Source organism: Odontomachus brunneus, unplaced genomic scaffold (assembly GCF_010583005.1).
Source record: "Odontomachus brunneus isolate Ranch 3 - 2012 unplaced genomic scaffold, Obru_v1 Obru_scaffold_043, whole genome shotgun sequence".
NCBI lineage: Eukaryota > Metazoa > Arthropoda > Insecta > Hymenoptera > Formicidae > Odontomachus > Odontomachus brunneus.
Genome location: NW_022639493.1, coordinates 1,144,403 through 1,169,580, shown reverse-complemented (window position 1 = coordinate 1,169,580; position 25,178 = coordinate 1,144,403). Strand labels below are relative to the sequence as shown.

The following is a 25,178-nucleotide window of genomic DNA, read 5'->3' as shown; positions in this document are numbered from 1 at the left end:
ATATATATATATATATATATATATATATATATATATATATATATATATATATATAGTTTAACCCTCTTTTTATCTTCTCATAATGGAGTCCAAGGTTGTTTGTCAAGGTTGATACCGAATGTTTAATCAACGCTGTATATCCGATCCCACATTGAGACTGTATAAAATTTCATGATGGAGAAGCGTTTTCCACTTATATCTCTCGCATGTCCCGAGCAATCGATCTGTCTCTCCATCTTGCCGCGCGCGTCCTACGCCGATTAATCTACCTCTAACCTTTCTCTTTTCACGCCCCACCGTACCGGGTATGCGTGCTCATCGTCCACGACATTCACTACCTTCCGGACGACCCGAGACCGGTCCGGTGCGCTGGCACCGCGAAGGCCCTTAGGCCACCCCCGACGCCAATCTCTACCCCCATGCCGGCACCCAAGGGTGGCTGCACCTGCCCGGTCAGATTCACCGACGAGTTCACCAGTCCCAAAGCGTCGCTCAACATCGACGACGGTGCCGTTCCCGAGGACCCGCTATCGCCCGTGGGCTGCGTCGGTCTCGCGCGCGGTGCCCTCGCGCACTTCTCCAGGTGATGATGGTGCGAGCGGACCGCCAGACGACTCACATGCACTGGTATCGGCACTACGATCCTGGTGCCCGAGCCGGTGTGTTGTCCCGTGGCGCCGTTGTGACGACCAGAAGCACCAGAGGGTGTCATTGCTGCCGCCGCTGCTGAACCGACGCCAACGCCACCGCCACTCAGCCCAGCCTTCACACGTTTCCACTTAGCACGTCGATTCTGAAACCAAATCTTCACCTGCGCCACACAATTGCGCTGTTCACTTCAGAGTTACAAACGCGAGCGCGCGCGCGAAGGACAACGATTCGAGATTCGATATTGAGCCTTAACTAACTAGCTCTGTCTCTCTCTCACTTACCTCTAACTATCGACGGGAGTATCTTAATACCCAAGTAAAAAACAGATCAATTTCTAGTCAAGTAGTAGTTTTTAGTAGACCAGGAATTCTATTTATAGAAACTGGCCACTTTGGGCAACGCTTACTTCGTCAATAATTGGATAGTAAAAATAGTCAGTTTCTGATCAGTTTCTATTCAGTTTCTAACCAATTTCTTTTTTAAATTTTTTCAAATAGTTTTTATCGTTCGATTCTACATGGTCAAATAATTTATTATTCAATAGATAATATAAAAATAATGTGAAACTTGTGTTTCAGAAGGTAGAGTCTTCTCACATGGAAACTCATTATTGCGATAATTGCAGCTTTCGTTTTATCATTTCTCTTACCTAGATTCTGCCAGTATTTCTTTGGCCAATTCCTGAACAGTTACTATCTAACAAACCCTAACCAGTAAAAATTTGGCAATTTTTGGCTAGTAATCAGTTTTTTCTAAAAATTCTTTTACTTTTAACCATCAGTTAAATCGCAGTAGCTGATTCGAACTTAGCTAACAGGCTGTCCTACTGTTATTGCTAAGAGGTGGTTATTACAAATGAAATTCCTTGCGAGGTAAAAATTTATTAGCTGAATTAAAAACGCACATCAGCACGAATAGGTAAGAGAACAGCTATTTCTACATGCCTTATCATATGTACATATTAAAACGTCATTGTTTTTGGCAACAAATATGTCTCGCTGTAGCGCCCAAGTATAAACAGCTCTAATAAACCTTAACATGCATCTTCTGCTTATTCGATTTGTGCACGTAGGAACTGACCTGGACCTCCGATAACTTCAATGCGTGCGCTATGTGCGAACGTTCCGTCAGGCTCAGGTACTTCTTCGCATGGAACTCGCGCTCCAACTCCAGCAGCTGCTCCGAGGTGAAGGCGGTACGTCGTCGACGAGCCTTGTTGCCACCAGTGCTCGACCCGGACGAGCTCTGTCCATTCTCCAAAGTACCGCCGCTAGGACTAGTGACGACATTGCTGACGCCGCCGACAGGACCATCGGAGACGTCGTGACCTTCGCTGGAGCCCGCAGCCCCGCCGCCCTCGTCGTCGCTTTCAGCTGACGCACGGCCATTCTCGGAGCCTGAAACAGACAAATGAAACGCGCGAATAGGGTAGGCTGCTCTCTTTTTGCCCGGGATCTTAGAATATAATTGTAACACATGTGATATATCCGGTACATAAATTATTGATTGAATAATGAATTTGAATATTGAATTTATAAGTGCCGAATCTTCGAAAGATATAAATGTCAATATCTCAATGAATTTCTAAGGGAATATTTATAACAATACGTAAAAAAGTTTTAACGATCCGATGAAAGACTGGCGATATTGAAACGTTAAATTTAACTTCTTCAATAATTCAAAGATACAGAATTGAAGAATCGTGCGATATCCAATATCGATTAAAAGATAATATCTGTGTGATGTTATAAGCTATTATTACTATTTATAACAAAATGATATAGTCATAGCGTCATAGCTCAATTCAATCAGTGATACGCTTCAATCGATTGTTGCGAACGTGAATGCAAATCAAAGGTCTATATCACTTATTTGTCGAACAATTATTTTGGTAAATTTACTTATAATCGCACAATTAAGAACAGGCACAATTAAGATTAATTTAATATCACGACGATTATATTTGCACAATTATATTCAATAAACTATATGTATAAAATATCTATAAAATGTCCCTTTGTCAATTTGTCTATGCGTTGCCTATAGACTTCTAAATCCTTTATCCTATCTGAAGCAAATTCTGCATAGTTATTATCTAGAATACTGTTGAAATATAAGCTACATGAAATATAAGCTACATGAAATATAAGCTACATGAAAAATCTGTACACCCTACTTTCTTTCCCTGACTTCATCTCCTTGACACTTTATGATAATCCCGTCAACGTCAAGTAGTGTGTATGTCTTTTCAGCTAGCATTCCATAAATAAAATCACCGGGCGTGCATATGACAGATTAAAAATAGCTGTGCAACATGAAATAATTACAAAGCGAAAAAGGGTTTAAAATCGACGACAAACTCTCGCGACATTAAGTCATCAACGGGGTTTATCGCTACCGAGAAACTATCGGCGCTAGTATGTATAGCCTCTGCCGGCTATTTAATATGCGGGGCAGATTGGTCGTTCCTTCATAAAAGTTGCGTCGGCAACGTTTCTCCGTCCGCGTAATTTCCCGTGCGGCGTTCTTTTTTTCCTTCCTTCATCCGCGAGGCAGCCGAGCGCGACATGTAATATGCACCGGGATACGAAACAAAGTTACCGCGGAGTTTGATGACTCCGTCAGGTCATTATTTATTGAAAATTGTTCCTATGGCGCGGTTATATAGTAGCTCACAGAGCGGTTCGCGCTCGGCTGATAAACGTTTCGACCATCGATCGAACGCAAAAGCGGATATTCGCGTCAACGAATACATAAGAAAAACGCGAGACGTTTGCGGAAGACCGATATGAGCATCAGGTCGGATGTGACTTGGACTATTAGATTTTAATACATGTGGGAGGAGGAGAAGGAAAACCAAGCGCGTCACAGTTCTCTGGTTTTCATTGGAAATCGGTAATGTGTCTCCTCAGGAAAATTTGAAGTAAAAAGAAGCCAAGTCAAATGTTTGTGCTGGTTACCATTAAAATATTAGGCAATCGAAGTGAAGTAATATTTTATCCATTTGCTTTTTTACACGTGCATTTAGAGGGTTCCACATGATCGTCAAAAAATATTAACGATGATGGCAAAGGTAAATTTTAAAAATATATAAAATTTTCATGCAAAAGATAAAACAAGGTGACCAGACATCCCGTTTTTCTAGCACAATTAGGTTTTCCACTCTTTGTATTGGATTTTTTCAAATTTTATTTGAAGCGGTCAAACTGTCTCGGATACGACTACATTGTTTTCCTGATTCAAAGAATTTTTAACATGTTTTTGACAAAGAAAGACCTTGTCAAGAAAATTCATAGCTTTGGTAAATGTAATAGCTTTGCTTTTTCTTCTTAATTTTAAATAAGAATAAAAACAGTTTTATTTCGACAATAGTTTCTATTTTTATTATATATAGCAGGTCTTCATTGTTATTAAATTATTTTTCATGTCTATAAATAAAATATTGCTTCATATATATATATATATATATATATATATATATATATATATATATATATATATATATGTGTGTGTGTGTGTGTGTGTGTGTAAATTTTCAGTGATGTCCCTTCTACCCGCTCTATACATTAATAAGGAGTCTCGGATTTGTGTATGTGGAGCTAGGAAATCTGGTCCTTAGATAAAATCACACTCCATCCACCAGCTCGGATAAATTGAGACGAATTAAAATCCATACGCGCAGCCATTTCCCATAGCTGTGTCGTATAAATAGAGTTATAAGTTCCGCTCGCTCTGTCTTTTTCTCGCTGAATTCTCCCGAGTAAGCGAGCGCACGTGATTCGCGTACCTTTTCCCAAGCGCAACGTGGTCGGGTCGCATGATCGCGAGAGCCGATCATTATTCGCGGGCGCATTATTTCCTGTTAAAGTTCGTTGTCAACGGTCAACTCGGCTATGGTCACAGCCTGACTTATTCATCGGCCGCGATTCGCGTCTTTCTTATCCCGAAGTTAGCGGACCGACCGGCCGATCGGCCGGTGCGCGGCCAGCTCGCAACTTTCCATCAAACCGCCGGTTTGATGCACTCTCCAGACGATGACTTATTCAGCGGATTTCGATTAGGTGAGAGAGCGAAACGCTTCCGCGAGCGTGCACGGGCGTTGTCCCCTGTCTTTACACTTCGCGACGGAATCGAGCGTGTAGATCGATGATTCGCGAGCGCGAGAACGACGTCGTTATATTCTCGTTTACCGAGCTACTCTCTATTCGAGCGCGGAGCTTTTAAACTATACGCTACCTGGCGAATAGAGTTATTGGAGCGAGGCTATAACCCGAAACTCAAACACGAGTCGACATTGGAGTTGACAATTTCGCTTACTTCAAATCGCCAATTCGACACTTATAGAGAATAAGTAAAGGCAACGCGAAAGTAAGAAGCGACACGTATGCGGAACGACAGGATGATAAACTTCGATGTGCGTTCATTAATAAGATTTTATGTAAAGGTATAAGAAAAAAAGAATGTTTACGGAGTTGCGACAAAACTTCAATAAAAACTTATAATATTTGTACATAAAAACCGAATGGCGCATTTTTCACACTGAGAAAAAATACCTGAAAATTTATTTGTGGTAAACATAAAGTTTATACAGAGAGAGAGAGAGAGAGAGAGAGAGAGAGAGAGAGAAAGAGAGAAACTTTATATCCCATAAATAAATTTAAATTTCATTTAATTCATTTAAAATTAACATATATAATGCCGCGATTTTTTTATTTAAATAAAACTAAACATATATATATTTTATTATGTATATTTATTTATTTATTAAAATATATATTTAAAAACTCTATTTTTTCCGTGTGAGAGCATTCATTACAAAAATGATTTTTTCAACTATATGCTATATATATTTCTCTATATATATTCTTCTATGCTTCTATATTCTCTTTTTACATATTTATAATAAAAAATATCAAACACTTCTTTCTTAGTGTGTGTCCAGTTTATTTGACATGATTTTTTATTTTAGTGAATCCTATAAATCAATTTTATTAATAATTTTTATACTATTTTTATAATAATTAATTTATATTAATACATTTTTTATATAATACTATATACAATGTACAACATAAATATGTTACTACAGTGAATGTGTTTTTATATCAGTTAAATATTGAAATATATGGAAGTAAATACGAATTGCACAGTACTGTCACAAAGTGCACTTGCTATGGATCACAGAAATAAAAATCAAACATGAATTTGATCGTAATAAGTTAAAATGTCTGCTATATAGCGAAACAGAGAGAAATGTCTAATGACATTATACAGGATTATACAGAATTATGTGACGTATGGAATAATACACCAGTAATAGTCGAGCTAATGTGTCCATCAATTAGTTTGACAGTAAACTTGCCAATTATGACAAGCAACAGATTAATTAGGTCACACGGTATCTTTATTGATTCGGTCCTAAGAAAAACCGCCGGTGTGTTTAATGTGATATTAAAATATTATCGATTTACCGCACATAATGAGCATATTCGAAAATAGCAAGTTCAACTAGCAGAACTCATCTTATTCAATCGTCGGCGACCGCTAATTATTAATACTCAATGGTGAGACTGCCGGAAATCAAATCATTTTGAAATCTTCATCGCCGGTGCATTGATCGTTTCTGTCGGATTAATTTTCGCCCCTCCATTCGATTTTACTGTTTCCTCTCTCTGCGAACTGTTTATTCGCCGATTGACACGTTTTATCGAACTTCTTTTCTTTATTTCTCTTTATTTCGCGATATTAGACAGTCGAGTGTAATTATTAAAGAAGTTGTAAGACAAAAATAAGTTGTTAAAAACTCATTAAAACTTGCACTGTATATTTTCGAAATTTCTTACGGTGAAAGTTCACTCGGAAAGTAAAGTGACCACTGAGTCATATTTGAGTTAGTTTTCACTCTTACAGAATAAATTGAATATTTTCATTCGAAATTGCAGAGTGAATCTGATATATTCCACTGTCATATTGTGAAAGTTCACTCGGAAAGTAAAGTGACCACTGAGTCATATTTGAGTTAGTTTTCACTCTTACAGAATAAATTGAATATTTTCATTCGAAATTGCAGAGTGAATCTGATATATTCCACTGTCATATTGTGAAAGTTCACTCGGAAAGTAAAGTGACCACTGAGTCATATTTGAGTTAGTTTTCACTCTTACAGAATAAATTGAATATTTTCATTCGAAATTGCAGAGTGAATCTGATATATTCCACTGTCATTCCAATCGGGTGAAACATTTATTCATATGAAGTCAGAATTCATTCTAATCTTGAATAAAACGTTCATTCTTGTAATTTCTAATGGCAGTATCTTTACTGTTGCTTCGAGTGAAAATATCGCCACTTTTTCACTCATTTTGAGTAAGATTTCACTCCAAAAAATGTTAAGAATGGAAACATTATATAACTGCTCGTGTAATTAGAAAAAGATTAACCATTCGAGAGCTGAGACATTTGAAACTGAAGTTGACATTTTTTCTGTATCCTTTTGAGTGTTGGCGTGTTATTTTAATTTCTATTTTCTAAAGTACAATTATTTTTCACTGAAATGCTATAATTGGTGATTCAGTTATAAGTATAACACTGCAATCAGTAAAATCTCGAAAAAATTGTTGAAAAAATAACTTATAACAACTGCTACTATTATTTATGCAATTTTCACAAGTATGCAGACAGTGCATGAAAATTGTTAATTCCGTTACTACGAACGCAAAGTTGGAATCCAACTATTGGAAAAAGTTGGATTCCGTATATCGTATAAGGAATTTGTGTACTACAGATCGATCCAGTGAAATCTTACTTCTACTGGTCAAAATCAACATTGTTAGTCGCAATCAACAATAAAATCGAATGGATAGGCAATATTGATTTACATATATAATCTATAGTAATACTTGAGATAAATATATATATACACAAATATTTAAACACTTACACGTCTCTTTCTATTGTCCGTGCATCTCTATTAGATCACTGATGTACAAATGAAGCATAACTTTGACATGCACAACTGATACACCAATCAAACATAATTTTGTTCGATAAATAATAAGTTTATGAGTGGCAGCCATGCACCACTGAAAATATGACACTGCATCTTAAAACTTTCTTAAATGCATTAGCGAAAAAACGCATTCAATTGATTCCCTCAAATATTGCGATGAAATTTGGTCGCTGACGTGTAAAAGTTACGGGCGGCATTAATGCACTCGCATTGTTGTGGCGCGATCGATCGATGGAATCGCGCCAATCTCGGTATCGTCGTCGTTACTATGGGGTACCGTTCCTTTTTTTTTTTGTCCTTTTCCTCGACAAGTACGGCGCGGTCCTTCACAGAGCAGAATACGATCCTCCCATATCGTGTCGGACGCGCCGCAGGCTCTCCGCACTCGGGCAATGAATAACGAAAATTCGCCGAACGGGGAAACTGCGGGAAAAGCGAAGACGAAAAAACAGCCCAGGGGGTCGGGTGTTCTCGTTCGATTGCACGATGTATCGACGAGTAGCGAGGGACGATTTATGCATCCGTGGCCTTCGCTAAGTGCAGTGACTCGCGGCTTCGACTATAATCACGGCCCCGTGTATTTCCATCGCAGATTTAACGTTGGACAGTTCCACCGTTCGAGAATTTACACGCTATGATAAGCGCGAAGAGAATGTAGGACATCTTGTAATGTCACATAAATATATATCATTGCATCTTCTATATCGCAAAATGAGGTGTGTTAAAATAAGTGCGTTCTCATTTTTAATACGCTATATTGGTAGTTTAAATTAGTAAATCTCGAATAGAAAATTTTCACCAGAATACAGTCAGTAACTGACCATAAATGTTTCTTTGACAGTACTTGTTCACGCAGCATAAAATGTTTCGTTGGATAAACTAGTTTGTAGTAAAATATGAACAATTTAGAAATTTCGGTGGAAATTACGTTGTAGAATTCTGTTTGAGTTAACTAGAAATCTTGATAATTTAGATTCAATTGTTGGAATTAAGCAATTCTAAACAAAAAATTTGAAATTATATTTCACCAAAAATTGATGAAGTATTATTGCATAGATCCTACTTAGCTCGTTTGTACTTAGTTTTTCTTGCTTTTATAGTAACTAGACAGCAAAATTGGCCAGTTTCTAGATGGTTATTAATTTCTGTTCAAATTTCTAGTCAACTCTCCTTCTTATTTTTAATTCTTATTGTCTTTTTAGTTACTTATAGTTACTAACATAACGATAAACATTTTGGTCATTTCTCGATAACCATTTTGATCTTATTCAATAAAATTATCTATCCTTAACAGAAATTCGACAAATTTATAGTTAACCATCGAATTTTGGTAAATGATAACAACTGAAAAAGACCGAAAAATAATTGAAATATTCAGCGTTGTACTAGCCCTCAAAAAATATATTTTATGCCCAACTAACCGCGAAAACTTTTTATGTATTTGTATTTTGTTTTTTATTCTCGTTTTGTGTATGTGTGACGTTTACTGTAACGGTCATTCGTAAAAAAAAGGTTGATGAAAAAACTAGTATTAACTTTACACTAACTTCTTAAAAAATATTAGCCAGGCCATCATTAGTTTTAAAAAGTCATAAGCTAACTATTATTTATTAATCAGAGTTTGTTCTGACTATTTTTTTGTCAAAAAATAAGAACTAAGATCGGGGAGTTGCGAGTTTTGACTGGGCATAATCTAACTGTCAGTTACTATTTGATCTGACTAATTTCTGTCTAGTTTTGATCCAAAAAATACTTTCTTAATAATATTATTAAGAATATCAATTATCTACATACTGGCCAATAATTAATCAGTTTTATTGATTAATTCTCAACATGTTTTTCTTACTCAATTGTTCGACAGTTAATGTCTAGTAAAGTTTAAATAGTAAAAGCTGACTAATTTCTGACATGTGACCAGTCTTGGAAATTTCTTCACTCGAGGTGTGTTCTAGTAACTGTTTGACCTAACTTCAAACATCATTTCTTAATATTGAAGAGACGATACTGGAGATTAGATTAAGCGATTGAAACAAAAATACATACGTTAATTCAAACCGCTAGTTTAGTGTGTTAATGCATTGCTTCAATACATCTTAGAATCGCTTCATTTTGCAGTGTGCATGCACATAAACACACACCTGCGCTCTTATGTATTTTTAATGAATGTCTACTCCATACCCCTCTTCGCTATTTTCGCAACTTAGCGACAAGGCTGCTCCCGGCGAAGTTTCGATTTCCACGTGTGCTTCCAGCCGCTCAGGAAATATGTCCGGCTTATTAAGCGTTTGAGGAGGCGAGTGAAAGAAAGAGAAAGAGAGAGATAGATCCGCGACCTCGTCCGGGAATAATTTGCTCGATCGCCGCCCGATATAGCACCCGACACGATCGATCGGCGGAACCTCGCCGGAAGCAATTATCGGGATCGGGTCGGAGGAAGCGCTCGTTCACCGTTCGTTCGACCGCTCGCGTATGACTCCGTGAGTGTATTTTTGGGTATACGACATGAAATTTCAATCGGGCTTATTAACGGTCGCTCTGCCAGTTCGCCGCACGATGACGTTGCCGGGCACTGCAACGATCGATATAGCGAAGCGCCGGTTCAACTGTTACCCCTCCATCTATTTCTCTCTCTCTCTCTCTCTCTCTCTCTTTCCCTCTCTCTTGCTTTATTTCTGTCTCCCCCTCCCTCTCGTCCTCTCTAAAATATTATTAATTTGTATACCTGACCACACTCCCGAAACGAAATATTAATGGTTGAGTACACAGGAGAATGGTGTAAAAATTAATAATAATATTTGACGTAGAACCTTTGCGAATCCATACTGCAAATATCCCCTCTCTTTCTTGGTCTCTTTCTCTTTTTCTCTCTCTGTTCGAGATTTAAAAATAATTTAATTAAAAATGGATTATTTTGACGACTGCCAGTTGAATAAATAAGCAATGGAGTATCGAAAGCTGATAAAGACACTCAAGGAGATTTTCGCCGCTTACTTTTGAGCGAGCTCCATTATTACGCGCCATTATTATTATTATAAGAACTGCTGACTCTCCAAGATATTTTATTACCTGGAAATCCCACCTAATTATGTAACGTTCATCAGACTCGAATTTTCTCTCTACATGCTGTCCATCGTAATCAACGCTAGGGCTAATTGCCGAATCGTCGACTCGTCTGCAGTTATAGACCGGAGTTATACCGGTTATATCGTTAATTCTGCCGGACTTATAAATATCGCACAATGCTCAACGTCACGTTAGCGACGGTGCCATTGCAGAATTGACGACTTCCATTCACAGTGACGCGACAGGCACTTTGTGTTACTTACCCGAAGCCGGTCCTTCATATAATCACCGACGGCTCGGTCGTCGTCCCGATGGCTATGAATGACGAATGGTTCAGTCTAAAAAGACTTTTCGTCTCGCACGCCAAATCGAAATGTGATTCTTCCGCTCGTCCGCGATGCGCGCGATACGCTAATCGGCTTCCCGCGGCGCAGAATCGGTGTCCGCGATTAAAATTCAAGTGGCATACGATGATTATCCCGCCGTGTGCTGTTTGAATGTCGTCAAATTGAATTTGAATACGACATGAAAATAAACGATCTCGCCGGGCGATTACTTTAAAATTAGTTTAATTACACGCTTTTCGCGCGGATAGAAATTATTCACACAAATTCGGAATCGCGCTCCCGCGTCTTAAAATAACGTCCAAACATTTCGGATCGATCGTCCGAAAGTAAAAATATTTTATAACGCTTTAATCGCGCGCGTTTGATCATAATAAACCAGGGGGAGGAAAAGAGAGACAGACGCGAAGAGGAATTTCGTATTATTTTAGCTTGCCGGCGAAACGAAATAATCGTCAGAAATATGGAAATAATATCATATTCCGCTGCGAGAATATAACGAGTGATTCAACGATTTCTACTTAATACAAAAGAAAAAAAATAACCCAGCAAGTGATTCGCCATTAAATCTGCGCGAGCGACGTTACCGCACACTCTATTCGTTTACGCGAATGTCACTTTATATAATATGACACCGTTTAATTCCTCGTTCACGTTGAAGAAAAGTCGATCGATCGGCAAATACGTTATTCTCGACGTGCGAGATGAACCAAGATCGTTTGATTTTACCGAGGCGACGGTGAAATCGAGTCGCCCGAGTTGTCGCCGTGAATGAAAGCTTAAATGTTGCATAGGCAGTCAAAAGCCTTGCTCGACTCTTTCTCATCCCCGATTCATGGAGCCGGTTTTCATGTCCTCATGATGAAAACGCCGTTAACACACTTTCCGCCGTGTCGCATCTGGGACAGCGATTAATAATTCGCCGCTGAATATCGCGAGACTCGCTCTCATTTCGAAGTACTTACCCGTTACTAATCCAATCTCCGATATATCTATGCGACGCTCTTTCGCGAATTTGATATTTCTGTATTTGTCGGCAACCGTTTCCAAAGTGCACAGTTTCTCGTGCGGTTAACCGAGTTAACGGTTAACCATTTAACCGCGGTTGAAAGTTCACCGACTAATCGCGATTAATTAACTGCGGTAAGTAAGGAACGTTTTCCACGGTTATCAGTAAGCAAGCTATATCAGTACATAAAAGTACATGAGAAATTGACAAGCAAAAATATTTTACTAATTTCTAGATGTTTAAAACTATAACGATTCAATATTCATATGTATTTTATGTAAACCAATTGTTCGAGAAGTTCAACTTTTCAATTTTTATGTAAAATTAGAAATCCTTCTATTTAAATTTTCGAATTATTTTATGCAGCATACTTTATCTTTTGGACTTAGATATAAATCATAGATTATAATTACGTAAAAAGACATTCCTTATCTTATTTATGGGTTATATTTGGTTATTTATCTTATTTATGGGTAAATATTTGAAAAGGTGAAAAATGTTGCACATTTTCAAAACGTTAATAATTTCAAAAGTTATATAATTTAAACAATTGATTTGCATTAATTAAAATTAGGTCCGAATTTTTCAATGGGCCTCATCGTCAAAATCGATCGAATGACGCTGATAGCCTACTTACCAATAACCCCTAAAAACATTTTCCGATTTTAAACTTCGTTACAAGTTAATCCGTTAATTTTTAACTGCACAGCACTAGTCCTAACAAGTTCATGAATGATTAATTCGTGGATCACATCATAAAGTACACTGCTATTCATAATTGGATAGAGAAACGTGGTTTGAATAACGTCAGTGACCACATACAAAAAAATGCATACTGCACGGAAAAAAAGGTTTAGTTTAATTAACCAAGTATCTGGTCAAATATGAACGATCCAGAAATTCCGATTGAAATAATACGAATTCTGTTTAAATCTTGTTACTTTAAACAGAATTCGGGTTACTTCAATCGGAATTTCTGGATCGTTCATATTCGACCAGATGTTTGGGGAATTCAACCAAACCTTTTTTGTGTGCGTTAAGTAAATGTTACAAGTATTTCATAAGTTTATATTCATCTGCAAATTTCTTATAAGTTCATCATAAACATCAAATTTATTTGATTTTAAAATATATTCTGAACTTTGGTAAATTTAATATTTTAATTGAGAATATCAAATTAAAACAAAAATTCAATCTGTTTATTATATAGAGTCGAACCAATTTCTTTTTCAATAAAGTTTTCAAACATTTTTGGAAAGAGGATATAGTCACTTTTTTTGAAAAACTAGTAACAAGCTTTCCTTAAATTTAAAAGATAAATATATTTTAACACTATTATAAAAAATATTCTTTGTTGGAGATAACCATCATTCAAAAGAAGACAGATATAAGCGAAAATATGTACAAGCGTGAGATAAACACGAATCGAGGGTTTCAAAGTCGTAGTACAAGGGTATATACAAGAGTATTTAGACGTTAGAGATACGCATGGCAACACAAGTCAACGATGAGGCGACAGGGATAGCCAATACGTGATTGAGAATTAATGACGCGGTGGTAACAGGTCTCGCGAAAGAAGAAATCGCGAGTAGATCACGAAGAGTTTTGGATGAATTTTTTAGCTTCTGAAAATCATTCGATTACAACGTGTATACGAATTATTGGTGAAGAAAACGTATCACGCATATTACTTTTGTCTTTCTATTTTCGCCTCTTTATTTTCCCCACTTTTAGAACAACTTGAACGACAAAAGTAAACTGAATAATCGCTTTTCTTAGCAGTGGAATGATATTTTTTTACGTGCGTGCGCACATTAATTTTAACAATTACTCTTTCACATTTAGTCACATCTTAAACGTGTTATTTAAGCAGATATTGAAAAAGATTTTGCTATATTTTTTTTTTAAGAAAACATTTTTAATATATTTCTAAGATATATATAAAGTTTTTGTTTAATGAAAAATATATCGTAGTCTCCTTCAAAAATTTTATACCCTCACAAAGTGTACTCGAAATGATGAGAAATAATGGTGTGATTTGATCAAAATTAACGATTATGTAAAATTTTTGTAAAATATTTATGTAAAATGTTTAAATTTAAAGACATGTAAAAGTATCACTTAGATGCAAGTTATTTTCGTAAGTAGGCGAGGGAGATGCAAGAATTGCCGATCTTCCCAAATACGGAGACAGTAGAATTGTGAGAAGTTCAAAGGTTTTGGACACTCCGCGAAAGAGAAGGGGAAATCTATAATTAATTTCCCGTCTCTCGCGCGCGCGCGAGCGGTAATAGCTCCGGCAATCGATAGAATCTTCTCAGCTGTGTCGTTGTGTATTTATGACGCATCGTCTCGATCGACGATCGCATTAAAATAACTGCTCGTTCGTAGACTGTATAAAAATTCACCGCCGATCAAGAATAAAACCGATCTCATGCGGAAATAGCATGCGCAATGCATACGCGGACGCGCTAAACACCTTGTTAACTGTCAATTCAATTTCTCTTACGTACCTACTTCCGCCACTTAACCGTCAGTACGTGACAATTATTATGTATCAAACACGTTCAATATAATTTTATCTTATTGATTTATGAAATTATGAAGTTATACGAGTGATATTTAATTCACTCAAACCATATAAATAAATTTGCTAATCTTCTAAGATTTTATTTGATCTTAAGGACTGAAAATTTCATTGCGATTAAATATATCCAATTTAATTAATTACAATATTAGCATTCTTTAGAAACCGTTCTTTAGAAACCGTAAAAATTTACATTTTTCAAGATTTGATGTTTAATCTATCGTATATAACTTAAGTTTTTCTTGGAGAAATCATAATTTTATTTCCAATTTAAAATCTCTGAATATCTCTGGGATGCTTACACTTTCAATAAATCTGAAATTTTGGAATTTTAGTTTGTTGTTTAAAAGAGAGCTGCTGGGACTGATATTTTTGGACCATCTAATGACCGAATTTTCCTCGGATCTTCCATCGAGTTTAAATCTAGATTCCTTAAATGTGAATTGGTTAGATTTCGGTTACATGGTTAGATTGGTTAGAAATCGTTGAAATGCAAATCGAATCAAGACCTATCTTAGAATTGCTTTCAATGCAGTCTCCCGATCCATCTGACTCGCTTTCATTCCCCCGATTCTCTCCGGCGGGATCAAGATCGATGGTAATCCACGCATTCGCGAGGAGGACGCGATGGCCGCACGTAGGTGGATCGCGACGAATTCATGGAACGTCGCGATCGCGCCTCACCGCGGCGCGCCGTGACGATCGACGCACCGGTTCGGCGCGGTGCGTCATAAATGACCGATGACAGATTCCCCGAAGCCATTTCGTCTCGCATACGAAATCATCGCCGGTCGGCGGTACATCAATAAAAAGTGTGTCCGGCCACGAATAAATGCGCGCGCCTGTGTACACCGTCGGAATCGTCCCCTCGGAAATACGTGATCGCCGATCGGCGATCACGTATTCTTCGACTTTCGGCAATCGAATGGAGGCGCGTTCGGGACCAGAATTGCCGTCTCCGAAAAAGTATCTCGACAGGCCCGGAAAAACTCGAAAAAAGGCTGAAGTTTCCAGGGAAATCTTGAGAATATGTGAGAACAATCAGCGTATCACGTTGACAAACGCGCCAATTCATAATACATCTTAAAAGATTGTGTAAATCCTTTAAAATTAATTCAAATTTTCATTTAACGTTATTTAATTTAAAACGACATTATCCAATTATTTCATTTCCTTACTTATTGAAGACCTCTCAGGAAATCTTAATAATGAATAAGAAGTTATTCATGTCAAACAGATTCTTTCGTTAACATAAATTTGAGTAGAGACCATCATACTTTGCACATGGTACATTAGCCTTCTTTGCTATCTGTTCACAGATATTTGAGCGGAACTTTCAGTGCTGAATGGAAAACCAGACCCTACAGATCTCTCAACCACAGTATTTGTTTTGCAGATCACACAGAGGAACAGTAGTTTTTAGTGAAACAACTATGAGAACGTATTAATTGAATATTACACATAGAAAACTACTATGGTTGCTATATCCACATATTCTATAGTGAGAAAGAAAACTTATATGATTTCAATAGATATGGTGTTGCTGTTATTACATATCCATCTTACAGTTTTCACAGCCATAGTTTTTATGATATATAATGTTCAGTTAGTACATCCTTGTATACATAGTTGCCTCAATCAAAGGAATATTGTTGTCTCTCTGTTGTGGTCTGCAGAACTAATATTATGGTTAAGAAATCTGTAGAGTTTGGTTGCACCATATAACACTGCTCAAATACATATACACGGAAAAAACACTAAGTATATCATTTATCTATATATAGTTGTCATAACAAAATATTAGTGTTATTTTTTGCTTATGTATATAAGATGGTGTAGTAACTATATTACTCTGCAAGTGATACACTAGCCTTTTTTACTGCTTATCGATATGAGTTTGAGCAATACTCTCAGTGCAACTCTATGGATCCCTCAAGTATAGTATTTGTTCTGCAGATCACAACAGAGAGATATCAGTATTCCTTTGGCTGTAGCAACTATGTATATGAAGATGTACTATCATATAAACTATGGCTGTGAGAAATGTACAGATGAACATGTAATAACAGCAATTTTTAATACTATATTTCTTTAACTTGAAATTACATAAATTTTCTTTCTAACAATAGAATATGTGAATGTAGCAGCCATAGTAGTTTTCTCCGTGTAGATAAGCAGAAGAAGAAGATTAGTGTACTATTTCCAAAGTACTATAGTTACTACAATCATCTTGTATGTGTGGACGAAAACTAATATTAATATTTTGTTATGATAACCATATTTAATTTTTAGGCAAGTGATATCCTTAGTGTTTTCTTTCGTTTGGAGCAACTATATATGAGGATGTATTATTTGAATATTACATATCATAAGAACTATGACTATGAGAATCATATAAATAGGTATGTAACAACAACGACAATGTTTAACACGCTATTTGTTTAACTCGAGTTCACGTAAATTGTTTTTTCTATCCATAGAGAATGTGATTGTAGTAACAGTTTTCTTCGTGCGGCTAAAGACAACAATTCCTTAAAGGCATGTTGGAAACTCGAGCAAAATATATCGCGAGTACCGTAACACCGAGAACATTCACATACCAGCCGATATACATACACACATACACACGGGCATACATAAAGATCGAGCTACGGGAGCACGATCATTTATGCGCACTACCGTATATCTCGATCCTTTGCGGTCGATCGTGGCGACTGTGATCGTGACCAAAGACACGCTGTCGGAATTCATAAATGCTCCACAGTCGGACCCGCCGATTTCTTTCGTTTCGTGAACGCGATTGGAGCCAACCGCTACCAACCAAAGATTTGCGTAACAGTGGGCGTACGCATTTTATCGACCACAAACCGCTTGTTATCGATGTTCACAATGATCAGTATCAACTCAACATCAACCCGATTAAACATTTATCCGACGGACTTGATCAGGTTGATCCCAATCAGTTATTCAGTTTGTACAAAACGATGTTATCGGGTCCTAATTACTAACAATCCTTATTATTAATAAAGTCCTGATTTGCGTTGCGTTACACGACTCATTAAGACCCGACATCATTTTATATAAACCAGATCACTGATTGAAATCAACCTGATCAGGAACCATAGGATAACTTTCTAAAAACCGAAAATTCTCTTACAGAAATTCCTCGTTGATTCTTAACTTAACCCTTAGCGCGCAATGTTGAATCTACGAGACCCAACTTTCGTAAAAAGTCCGAGAAAATTTCAAAATATAGTAAATCTGCTTGCAGATTTTGATTTCATCGCGCTACTATCGTACAGCTGAGGCTTTTCTGTATATCTGGAAAACAAATCTGTCTAAAAATGTTCATTTTCAAAGTTGTGGTGTTCAAAGTTGTCCACACACAAATCAGACAGACCCAGGTTATACTGTCCTAAAAGACGCTCTAGAAGATATGATTGTACGTGAAGGGTTAAAATCCACAGTCACGTATTCTCGCAACTCTTCTCGTTCGGAACAATGTCAGGAAAAGTGCACTCACCGTGCCGCGACTTGGAGAGGTCGTGAACCGGAGAGGCCGGCGAGCCGACGCTGCCGTCCTCGTCCTCGCTGTCGGTGAAGCTGCTCGGCGCTCGTTGATTCGCAGCACGACGGCAGCCATCGAGCGGGTAGTATCCCTGTGGATGACTAGGTGCCGGTGCCGAGTGCTGGGTCAATCGGCTCTGATGCAGTTCAGGATGCGCCGAGTAGCCAGCGGACGGATGCTGCGGCGGCAACATCGGGACACCGGATGCACCACCGCCGCCGTACATCCGCATCGGTAGCCAGGCGCTATATAGCCCGAGCGGCACACCGAAACCTGCGCAAATGGTACACTATTTATTTGAGAAATGAATAAACGGATCGTAACGGAACGGTGAATTGAGTGAAGTACGCCGTTCACGGATTTAGGTATGGTCGTGTCTAAAACGAGATGGTCAATTTGGCTTTTCATTAAACTGTTCCGTTCTTGGACAACCGTCCCTCGGCATTTGAAGTGTCAAGCTCGCTGCTGAGTTGAATGCAATTAGTTATTTTGCTTAAGGCAATTACATTAATCATTATTAATCAAACTTGCACTCGTGCAGTGTTTCATGGAAAATGACTCAGTGCGCATTTAGAGAAAAAGACACGATGATGGTAACTGTATAAATGACAGTTATACAATTTTTGTGTGTAGAATTAATATATACATATATAGTTTATTGAAAAAAATATATATACATATATACACATTATAATTCTACATACACCAAATTTGTATAGTTACCAACATATAGTTTATATAGTCACCAACACCGTGTCTTGTTTTCTGAGCATGCATTGAGTCAATCTCCATCAAACCAGTCAATCTCTATCAAATCCTCTGAAAATTGAAGCGTTTTCTGTCACATTTTTCTTTTTCTCAGGTACCTTAGTGACTATTTCGAATCAGGGAGAGAACAAAATCTGGTTAACCTAATACATACTTAAAACTCTGTGGCAAAGAGATTTTAAATATTCTACTAGCAGCTTCGTTTACGATCTTTCTAATGCCCATTATTAACATCGAATAAGCGAGAACGAAGGAAAGAATTGGATTTTACGATTCATTTCCGCTCACTCGAGCTGTCTCTATACACGATGTGTCCCATTCACTTATTTTTAAGCTACATTATTGAGCGCAAATGATTTCTTCATATTAAGCTGCTTTACGTTCAGTTAAGTGACAATTATCTTCAATAAACAATTTTTTATGATAGTCTTAAAATATATTCACCATTATTCAATATAAATTTTAGAAAAGCTCATTATCATATTTTCAAAAGAAGAGAATTTATTTCCTTTACAAGAATATTTAAAAACTCTATCAAAGAAGAAATTGTTTCGACTTCATGTAATAAATAAATTAAATTTTTGTTTTAACTTAACATTCTTGATTGAAATGCTAAACTTACCAAGATTCAGAATGTACTTTGAATAAATATGACGAGCTTATGTGATGAATTTATAATAGATTTGGGGATATATATATTTTTGAAATACTTGAGACAAGTAATATTTACTTGAATGCATTATATATTGTTGCTGTGTGCATGTATGATCCTGCTTTTCTAAAATATAATCAGTATATTCTTCGTTGAAATACTATACTTATAACTGGTGGTTTAATTAGAAGTATAGCACTGTAATCAGTAAAATCTCACTAAAGGGCTCAGTTATTAGTAGCGACTATTCCTATTATTCATGTACTTTGCGAACACAGACAATGTCATTGCACGCAAGGCGCAATGGAAGTCGTTAATTCCACATTCATAAACGCAAAAAGCCGGATTTGATATAGCGTATAACAAATTTAGAAATTACATTACAGATTTTGCAGTGAAATATTGTTTCTTCTGGTGAAAAAAAAACAATCAAGTGAAAAATGAGACGTAGCAATAAAATGGGAGTATTTTCACGGGGAACCAGTGAGTATTCACTGATCATCAGTGAAATACTCCTTTTATTGATTGAATCAGAAACATTATTACTGATTTATTTTAAGAGAGCACGCGCTTACTTTTTCCTTTTCGTTAAATACGTGACGTGTATCAATCTTCCTCTTTGTGCCTACGAAGTTTCAGCGTATATACCAATTCCATATCGCATAACAGTCACAAAGCGGATCCAATTGACGCACTTATGTAATCTGCACTAACATTTAACAACGTGGCTGCGATCTACTGCGTCCACGTTAGACAAAGTTGAGTATAGAAAGCGCAAGAAACGATAGATACCGAAAGCTTCAATTACGTACATACCCGTGATCGCAGATTATAGCCCGCGTAACGTCACTAGCATCTGGTATTTTTTCACGTTTTCAGGTATATCGCATTACATTGCCTCTGGCTCAGCGGACGGAACGACTTCTTATACTGATGTCACGTCATGTTCATATCCTCGACCGTATTCCGCGCATTAACGATAATAATTAATTTAACGGAGAGAAGCACGTTAGATGCTTACAGTGAACCTCGAATATTGGAAACGTCGCCAACGTAATAGAATGTAACGCGCTCTTCACCGCCGTTATCGATTCGCTCATTTTTACGTATTTGCTATAGTCATATTTTAAACCGCGTTTGCGACGTTAACTTTCTGCGCAATATTCGCCTCTATATTGTCCAAATAAATATATCATTTGTAGATATATTGTCTGAACAAATGCGAATATCTGCAAACGTAATTTTGGTCCTGCGAGTGTTCTCTCAAATAAAACTCTGCTCCAATTGTGACGAATGTTATGCATTATCTAAAAAAGAACGTAATTGCCTAAGTATTAAAAGAAATGGGGTCACAAAATCCAGAATAAAAAATGCTATTACGTCGATGACGTTTCCAATATTCGAGATTCACTGTAAGCATCTAATGTGCTTTTCTCCGTAAATTAATTATCGTTAATGCGCGGAATATCGGTCGAGGATACGAGTATGACGTGATATCAGTATAAGAAGTCGTTCCGTACGCTGAGACAAAGGCACCGTAGTGTCCAAGCGATACTTTAAAACATGAAAAAATACCAGGTGCAAGTGACGTTGCGCGGGCTATAATCTGCGATCACGGGTATGTACGTAATTGAAGCTTTCGGTATCTATCGTTTCTTGCGCTTCCTATATTCAACAGGATTGCAAGTTCTATAATGCACACGAAAAATAAATTAATTCATGTAAGGATTAATTTATTTTTCAACTGCGTTTATATCAAACCTGTTTACGTCAATTATTTTCAAACATTAACACGTTGTATGTTACTGGTAAGCAATATCATGATGTTACCTTGTCTCATTAAAGGGTAATTTGTAATCTCTACTACGGAGTCACAATTTGTTTTTGGATTATGCTATTTTGTCCAATTTTGGTTTCCAAAGAGAGTTATTAGACAATAGACACATTTATGTAAAACAAGAATTTTGTTTGCTTTTTTTGGTCCAGATCACTACAAGCGGCAATACCATACATGCCAGCAAGGCACGAGAATATTACGCCACGTTCTATAACTCAATTAATATACGAGTTTCAATTATGAAAAGATTCATGTAATTTCCTTGATGCTTAATAAAAATATACTGAAAAATAAAAAAATATGTGTCTTACAATCTTTTTGTGAAAAAATTCTTTAGAAATTCCTTTATTTCAAACTACTCAGAGCTTACCAACTATTCAGAGTTCTTAAGTTACACATAAAATATAATTATTTGAAAAAGAACATATATTTATGGTATATAAAAAGTTAAAACGAGATTAAAAATATGTGTGTGCTTGGAATTACATTTATTATTACTGTGTCTTTAGTAATTCAGTTATCGATTAGGCTTTTGTACAATCGACGCGACAGTTACCACGTTAATTATTCTCTGAAATAATGCAATGTATTATTCATTGAAATACTATATACATAATTGGTAGTTCAGTTAAAAGTATAGCACTGCAATCTGTATAGCACTGTAAAATTTCACTGAATGGATTAGCTAATAATAGCGGCTGTTCTCACTATTGATGTAATTTGCGACAAAAAAAATTATACCATCGCAACAAATCGTGGTTTGCTGAAAATATATTTATAAATGTAACTAAAAATTTGTTGCTATTATTAAAACTTTAGCTATTGTTGCTACTATATTGGTTTCATAGCTATATATATGTCTACTAGCAGTTATACTTTTAGGTGTCCATATGTTACAACGAGATTTAGCTACCACGTGTATTCTTGCTGCCGCAGTTAACTTTTTTCCGTGTACAGACAGTACAAAATCTGTAATATATAAATTCTTTACACGCTATATCAAGTCCAACTTTTTATCTTTATGGCAATAAAAATAACAGGTTTCCATGAGTTTTGCGTGCAATGATATTGTCTGTATTCGTACAATGGATTCGTATAATGAAAATAATCCTATTAACCACATTAACTGATATTTTTAGTATGATTAAAATGCTATATTTATAACTACTATACTAATAAAAATAGTATTTCAGTGAAGAATAGACTGTCATTGTATTTTAGAGAATAAAGAAAAGGATGCGATATAACGCCCTCTTATTATATATCTCTTCATTTTTATTCACTATTATTATTATTATATTTGTTCAAAATGTTTAATGACTACCGATTACAATTAACTTCTATATACTGCCTCAAAGTTTTTGCAAGTCTTTGTTGCTATAATAAAAAATTTGTTTTGGTAAACAAAAACTTTTGCTACTGTTGCTAATATATCAGTTTCATAGCTAAATATATGCCTGGTAGCTATACTTTCAGATATTCATATATTACAACAAATTTAGCTACAACTCATAGATTCTTGCTGCTAGAATTAACTTTTTTTTCGTGCATCTGAGTAATCATCTCGCTTTTCTTTTTCTTACTACGTATGTTTCATTTAAATTGTTACTAGTTACTATTTTCTAGTGTGCTCTATATAACTTTATATACTCTTCCACCTCTAGATAGCTTGATTATTTTATATTATTTTTATTCTACTTTGGTAACCAAATATGTAATATATATCTACTAAAAACTTTGTTCTACTAAACTTTGTATCTAATAAAAACTTTGAAAAAGTTATCTAAAGTTATCTTATCTAAAGTTATCAACGCCAGAGTTAAATATACTCTACAACACTCTACTCAATTGCGCCTTGGCACTTTGAACAATTAAAAAAGGAAAATTTCCAACGAATTTCGAAGAAAAATTCTAGAGTACTGTTGCTGGTCTCGCCGATTCAATCGTTCTAAGGGATAAATGAGCAGAAGAAGAAGGGCACTCACCCGAGGGCAGCGTGCTCGCCGCGGCCGTTGCCAGGTAGTGCCTTTGATAGAGCTGGTACTCCCGGTCCCGGTGATCCTCCTCTTCGCTGCCGTTGGTTCGGTCATCCCTCACGATACCGCCGCCGCCACCACCGCCGCTGTCGTGGACCTCGCGTGCGCCCCCGATCAAACTCTCGATCGTGAAAGGTCGCGGCGTCGGACGTCGCGCGTGCCTCGGCTCAGCCACCGACGACTCCAACTCGTCGCTCGCCGAGCCGACGTCCAACTCGGTCTCCTCTACACTCGTGTCCATGGCAAGGTCTTTCGAGCCGACTGACCGGTGTCGAAAATCGAACGGGACCGATCGCAATTCGACACTACTACGTGTGAGGCATAATCTACTTTGTGGCGCGAAAGTTCAAGTCCCACGCGTGGCTCAAAGCGTCGCAAGACGAAGTAGTAACTTGCTCTCTCTTTCTCTCTCTGCTTTTTGAAATTTTGCTCTTGTGATCACTTTGAAGAATGGTTTAGATTATTTTGGATCGACTGCTAATTGCGATTCGGGGTCAAAGGAGCCAAATGAGATTCGCAGTCGTGCCTCAAATGGGCAATCGTCGATGTCGAATCAAGCTGTCGCGTGAGTTTGGTATTGTCAGTTCAGTGTGTCATGTGAGCGAATTTATTATTGACCGTTACTGACTATTTTGATAATTTTACATTTTGTCTTATTCTGCGTGATGTTTTAGGTTTGTAACAGATGTAAGTTTTTCTTTTAATGTTGAGCTTTATATAATACATAATTTTTGTTTGTTCATCAACGGTCGTTCGTTAATGTCGTTGGATTATAATCTATGAGATTTGCGTAATATGTGCATTAGTTGGTCCATGTTATTACAAGTTATCGTCTTTTTATTCTTTCAACACGATAACGCGACAAAGGTAGTTTCTTCGATGTTCCATCAACAACAAATTCCGCGTTCACAGTCACCCTATCATGCAACTGTCGAAGTATACTTGCATTTAACGTGTACATCAATGTACTTTGGCACTAATGAAATTTGTCATAGCGATCATAGGTGTAGAAACATACACTTTATTGCGATTGATCCTTTCTTCAGTTTTTTCGATCCGCGCGCAGATACACTACTGGTCATTACAGCACGAACTCACAAAAATTAGATATATCTTCGAATGGTACTTCCCTATCTGCATCACAATCCTCTGTCGACTTTGCTGCATCCTTTGCGCTTTGACTATAGAGATATCAGTTTTTGCTTGTGGTACAATTAACGCGCACTAAACAGGTCTGACTGACAGGCAAATCAAACCCATTCGTAGTAATTTCAACGACCGTCGTGATTCACGCGGAACCTGTGCGAAACGTTAGGTCAACACTACGTCACGTAGGAATTGATAAAATGGGTTTTTGATCCCATGAAGAACTCAGCCAGTCGTCGTCATTAACATAAGTCCATGAACAGAACACGAGGAAGTAATGATTCCACTCGAACAGTAATGATTCCTCCTTTCAATAGAAACTTGTGAGATTCTTCACACGGCACTTCACACGGGCCGTCTTTCCTCCCTCGTCCAACTTGATGATTGATCACGACGTCCGCAATGAGGACAGTTCTCCGAGCAGTAAGTTGATGAGGACGATGATGGAAACTGGTGAAACTATACACTGCGCATCACTACACCGTGTGACGACCGTATGGCGCACGGG

At 37.1% G+C, this 25,178-nt stretch overlaps 1 protein-coding gene across 1 annotated transcript; it reads right to left on the bottom strand.

The window, feature by feature from the left end:
- Nucleotides 1–68: 68 nt before the first annotated feature.
- LOC116844597 (homeobox protein unplugged) lies at nucleotides 69–25,178 on the bottom strand. The gene is made up of 4 exons (XM_032816357.1): nucleotides 23,474–25,178; nucleotides 18,187–18,504; nucleotides 1,732–2,048; nucleotides 69–811 (listed from the first exon to the last, which is right to left on the bottom strand). Exons 1-4 carry the CDS (start codon nucleotides 23,763–23,765, stop codon nucleotides 335–337), a joined length of 1,404 nt encoding a protein of 467 aa, XP_032672248.1. The 5' UTR covers nucleotides 23,766–25,178; the 3' UTR covers nucleotides 69–334.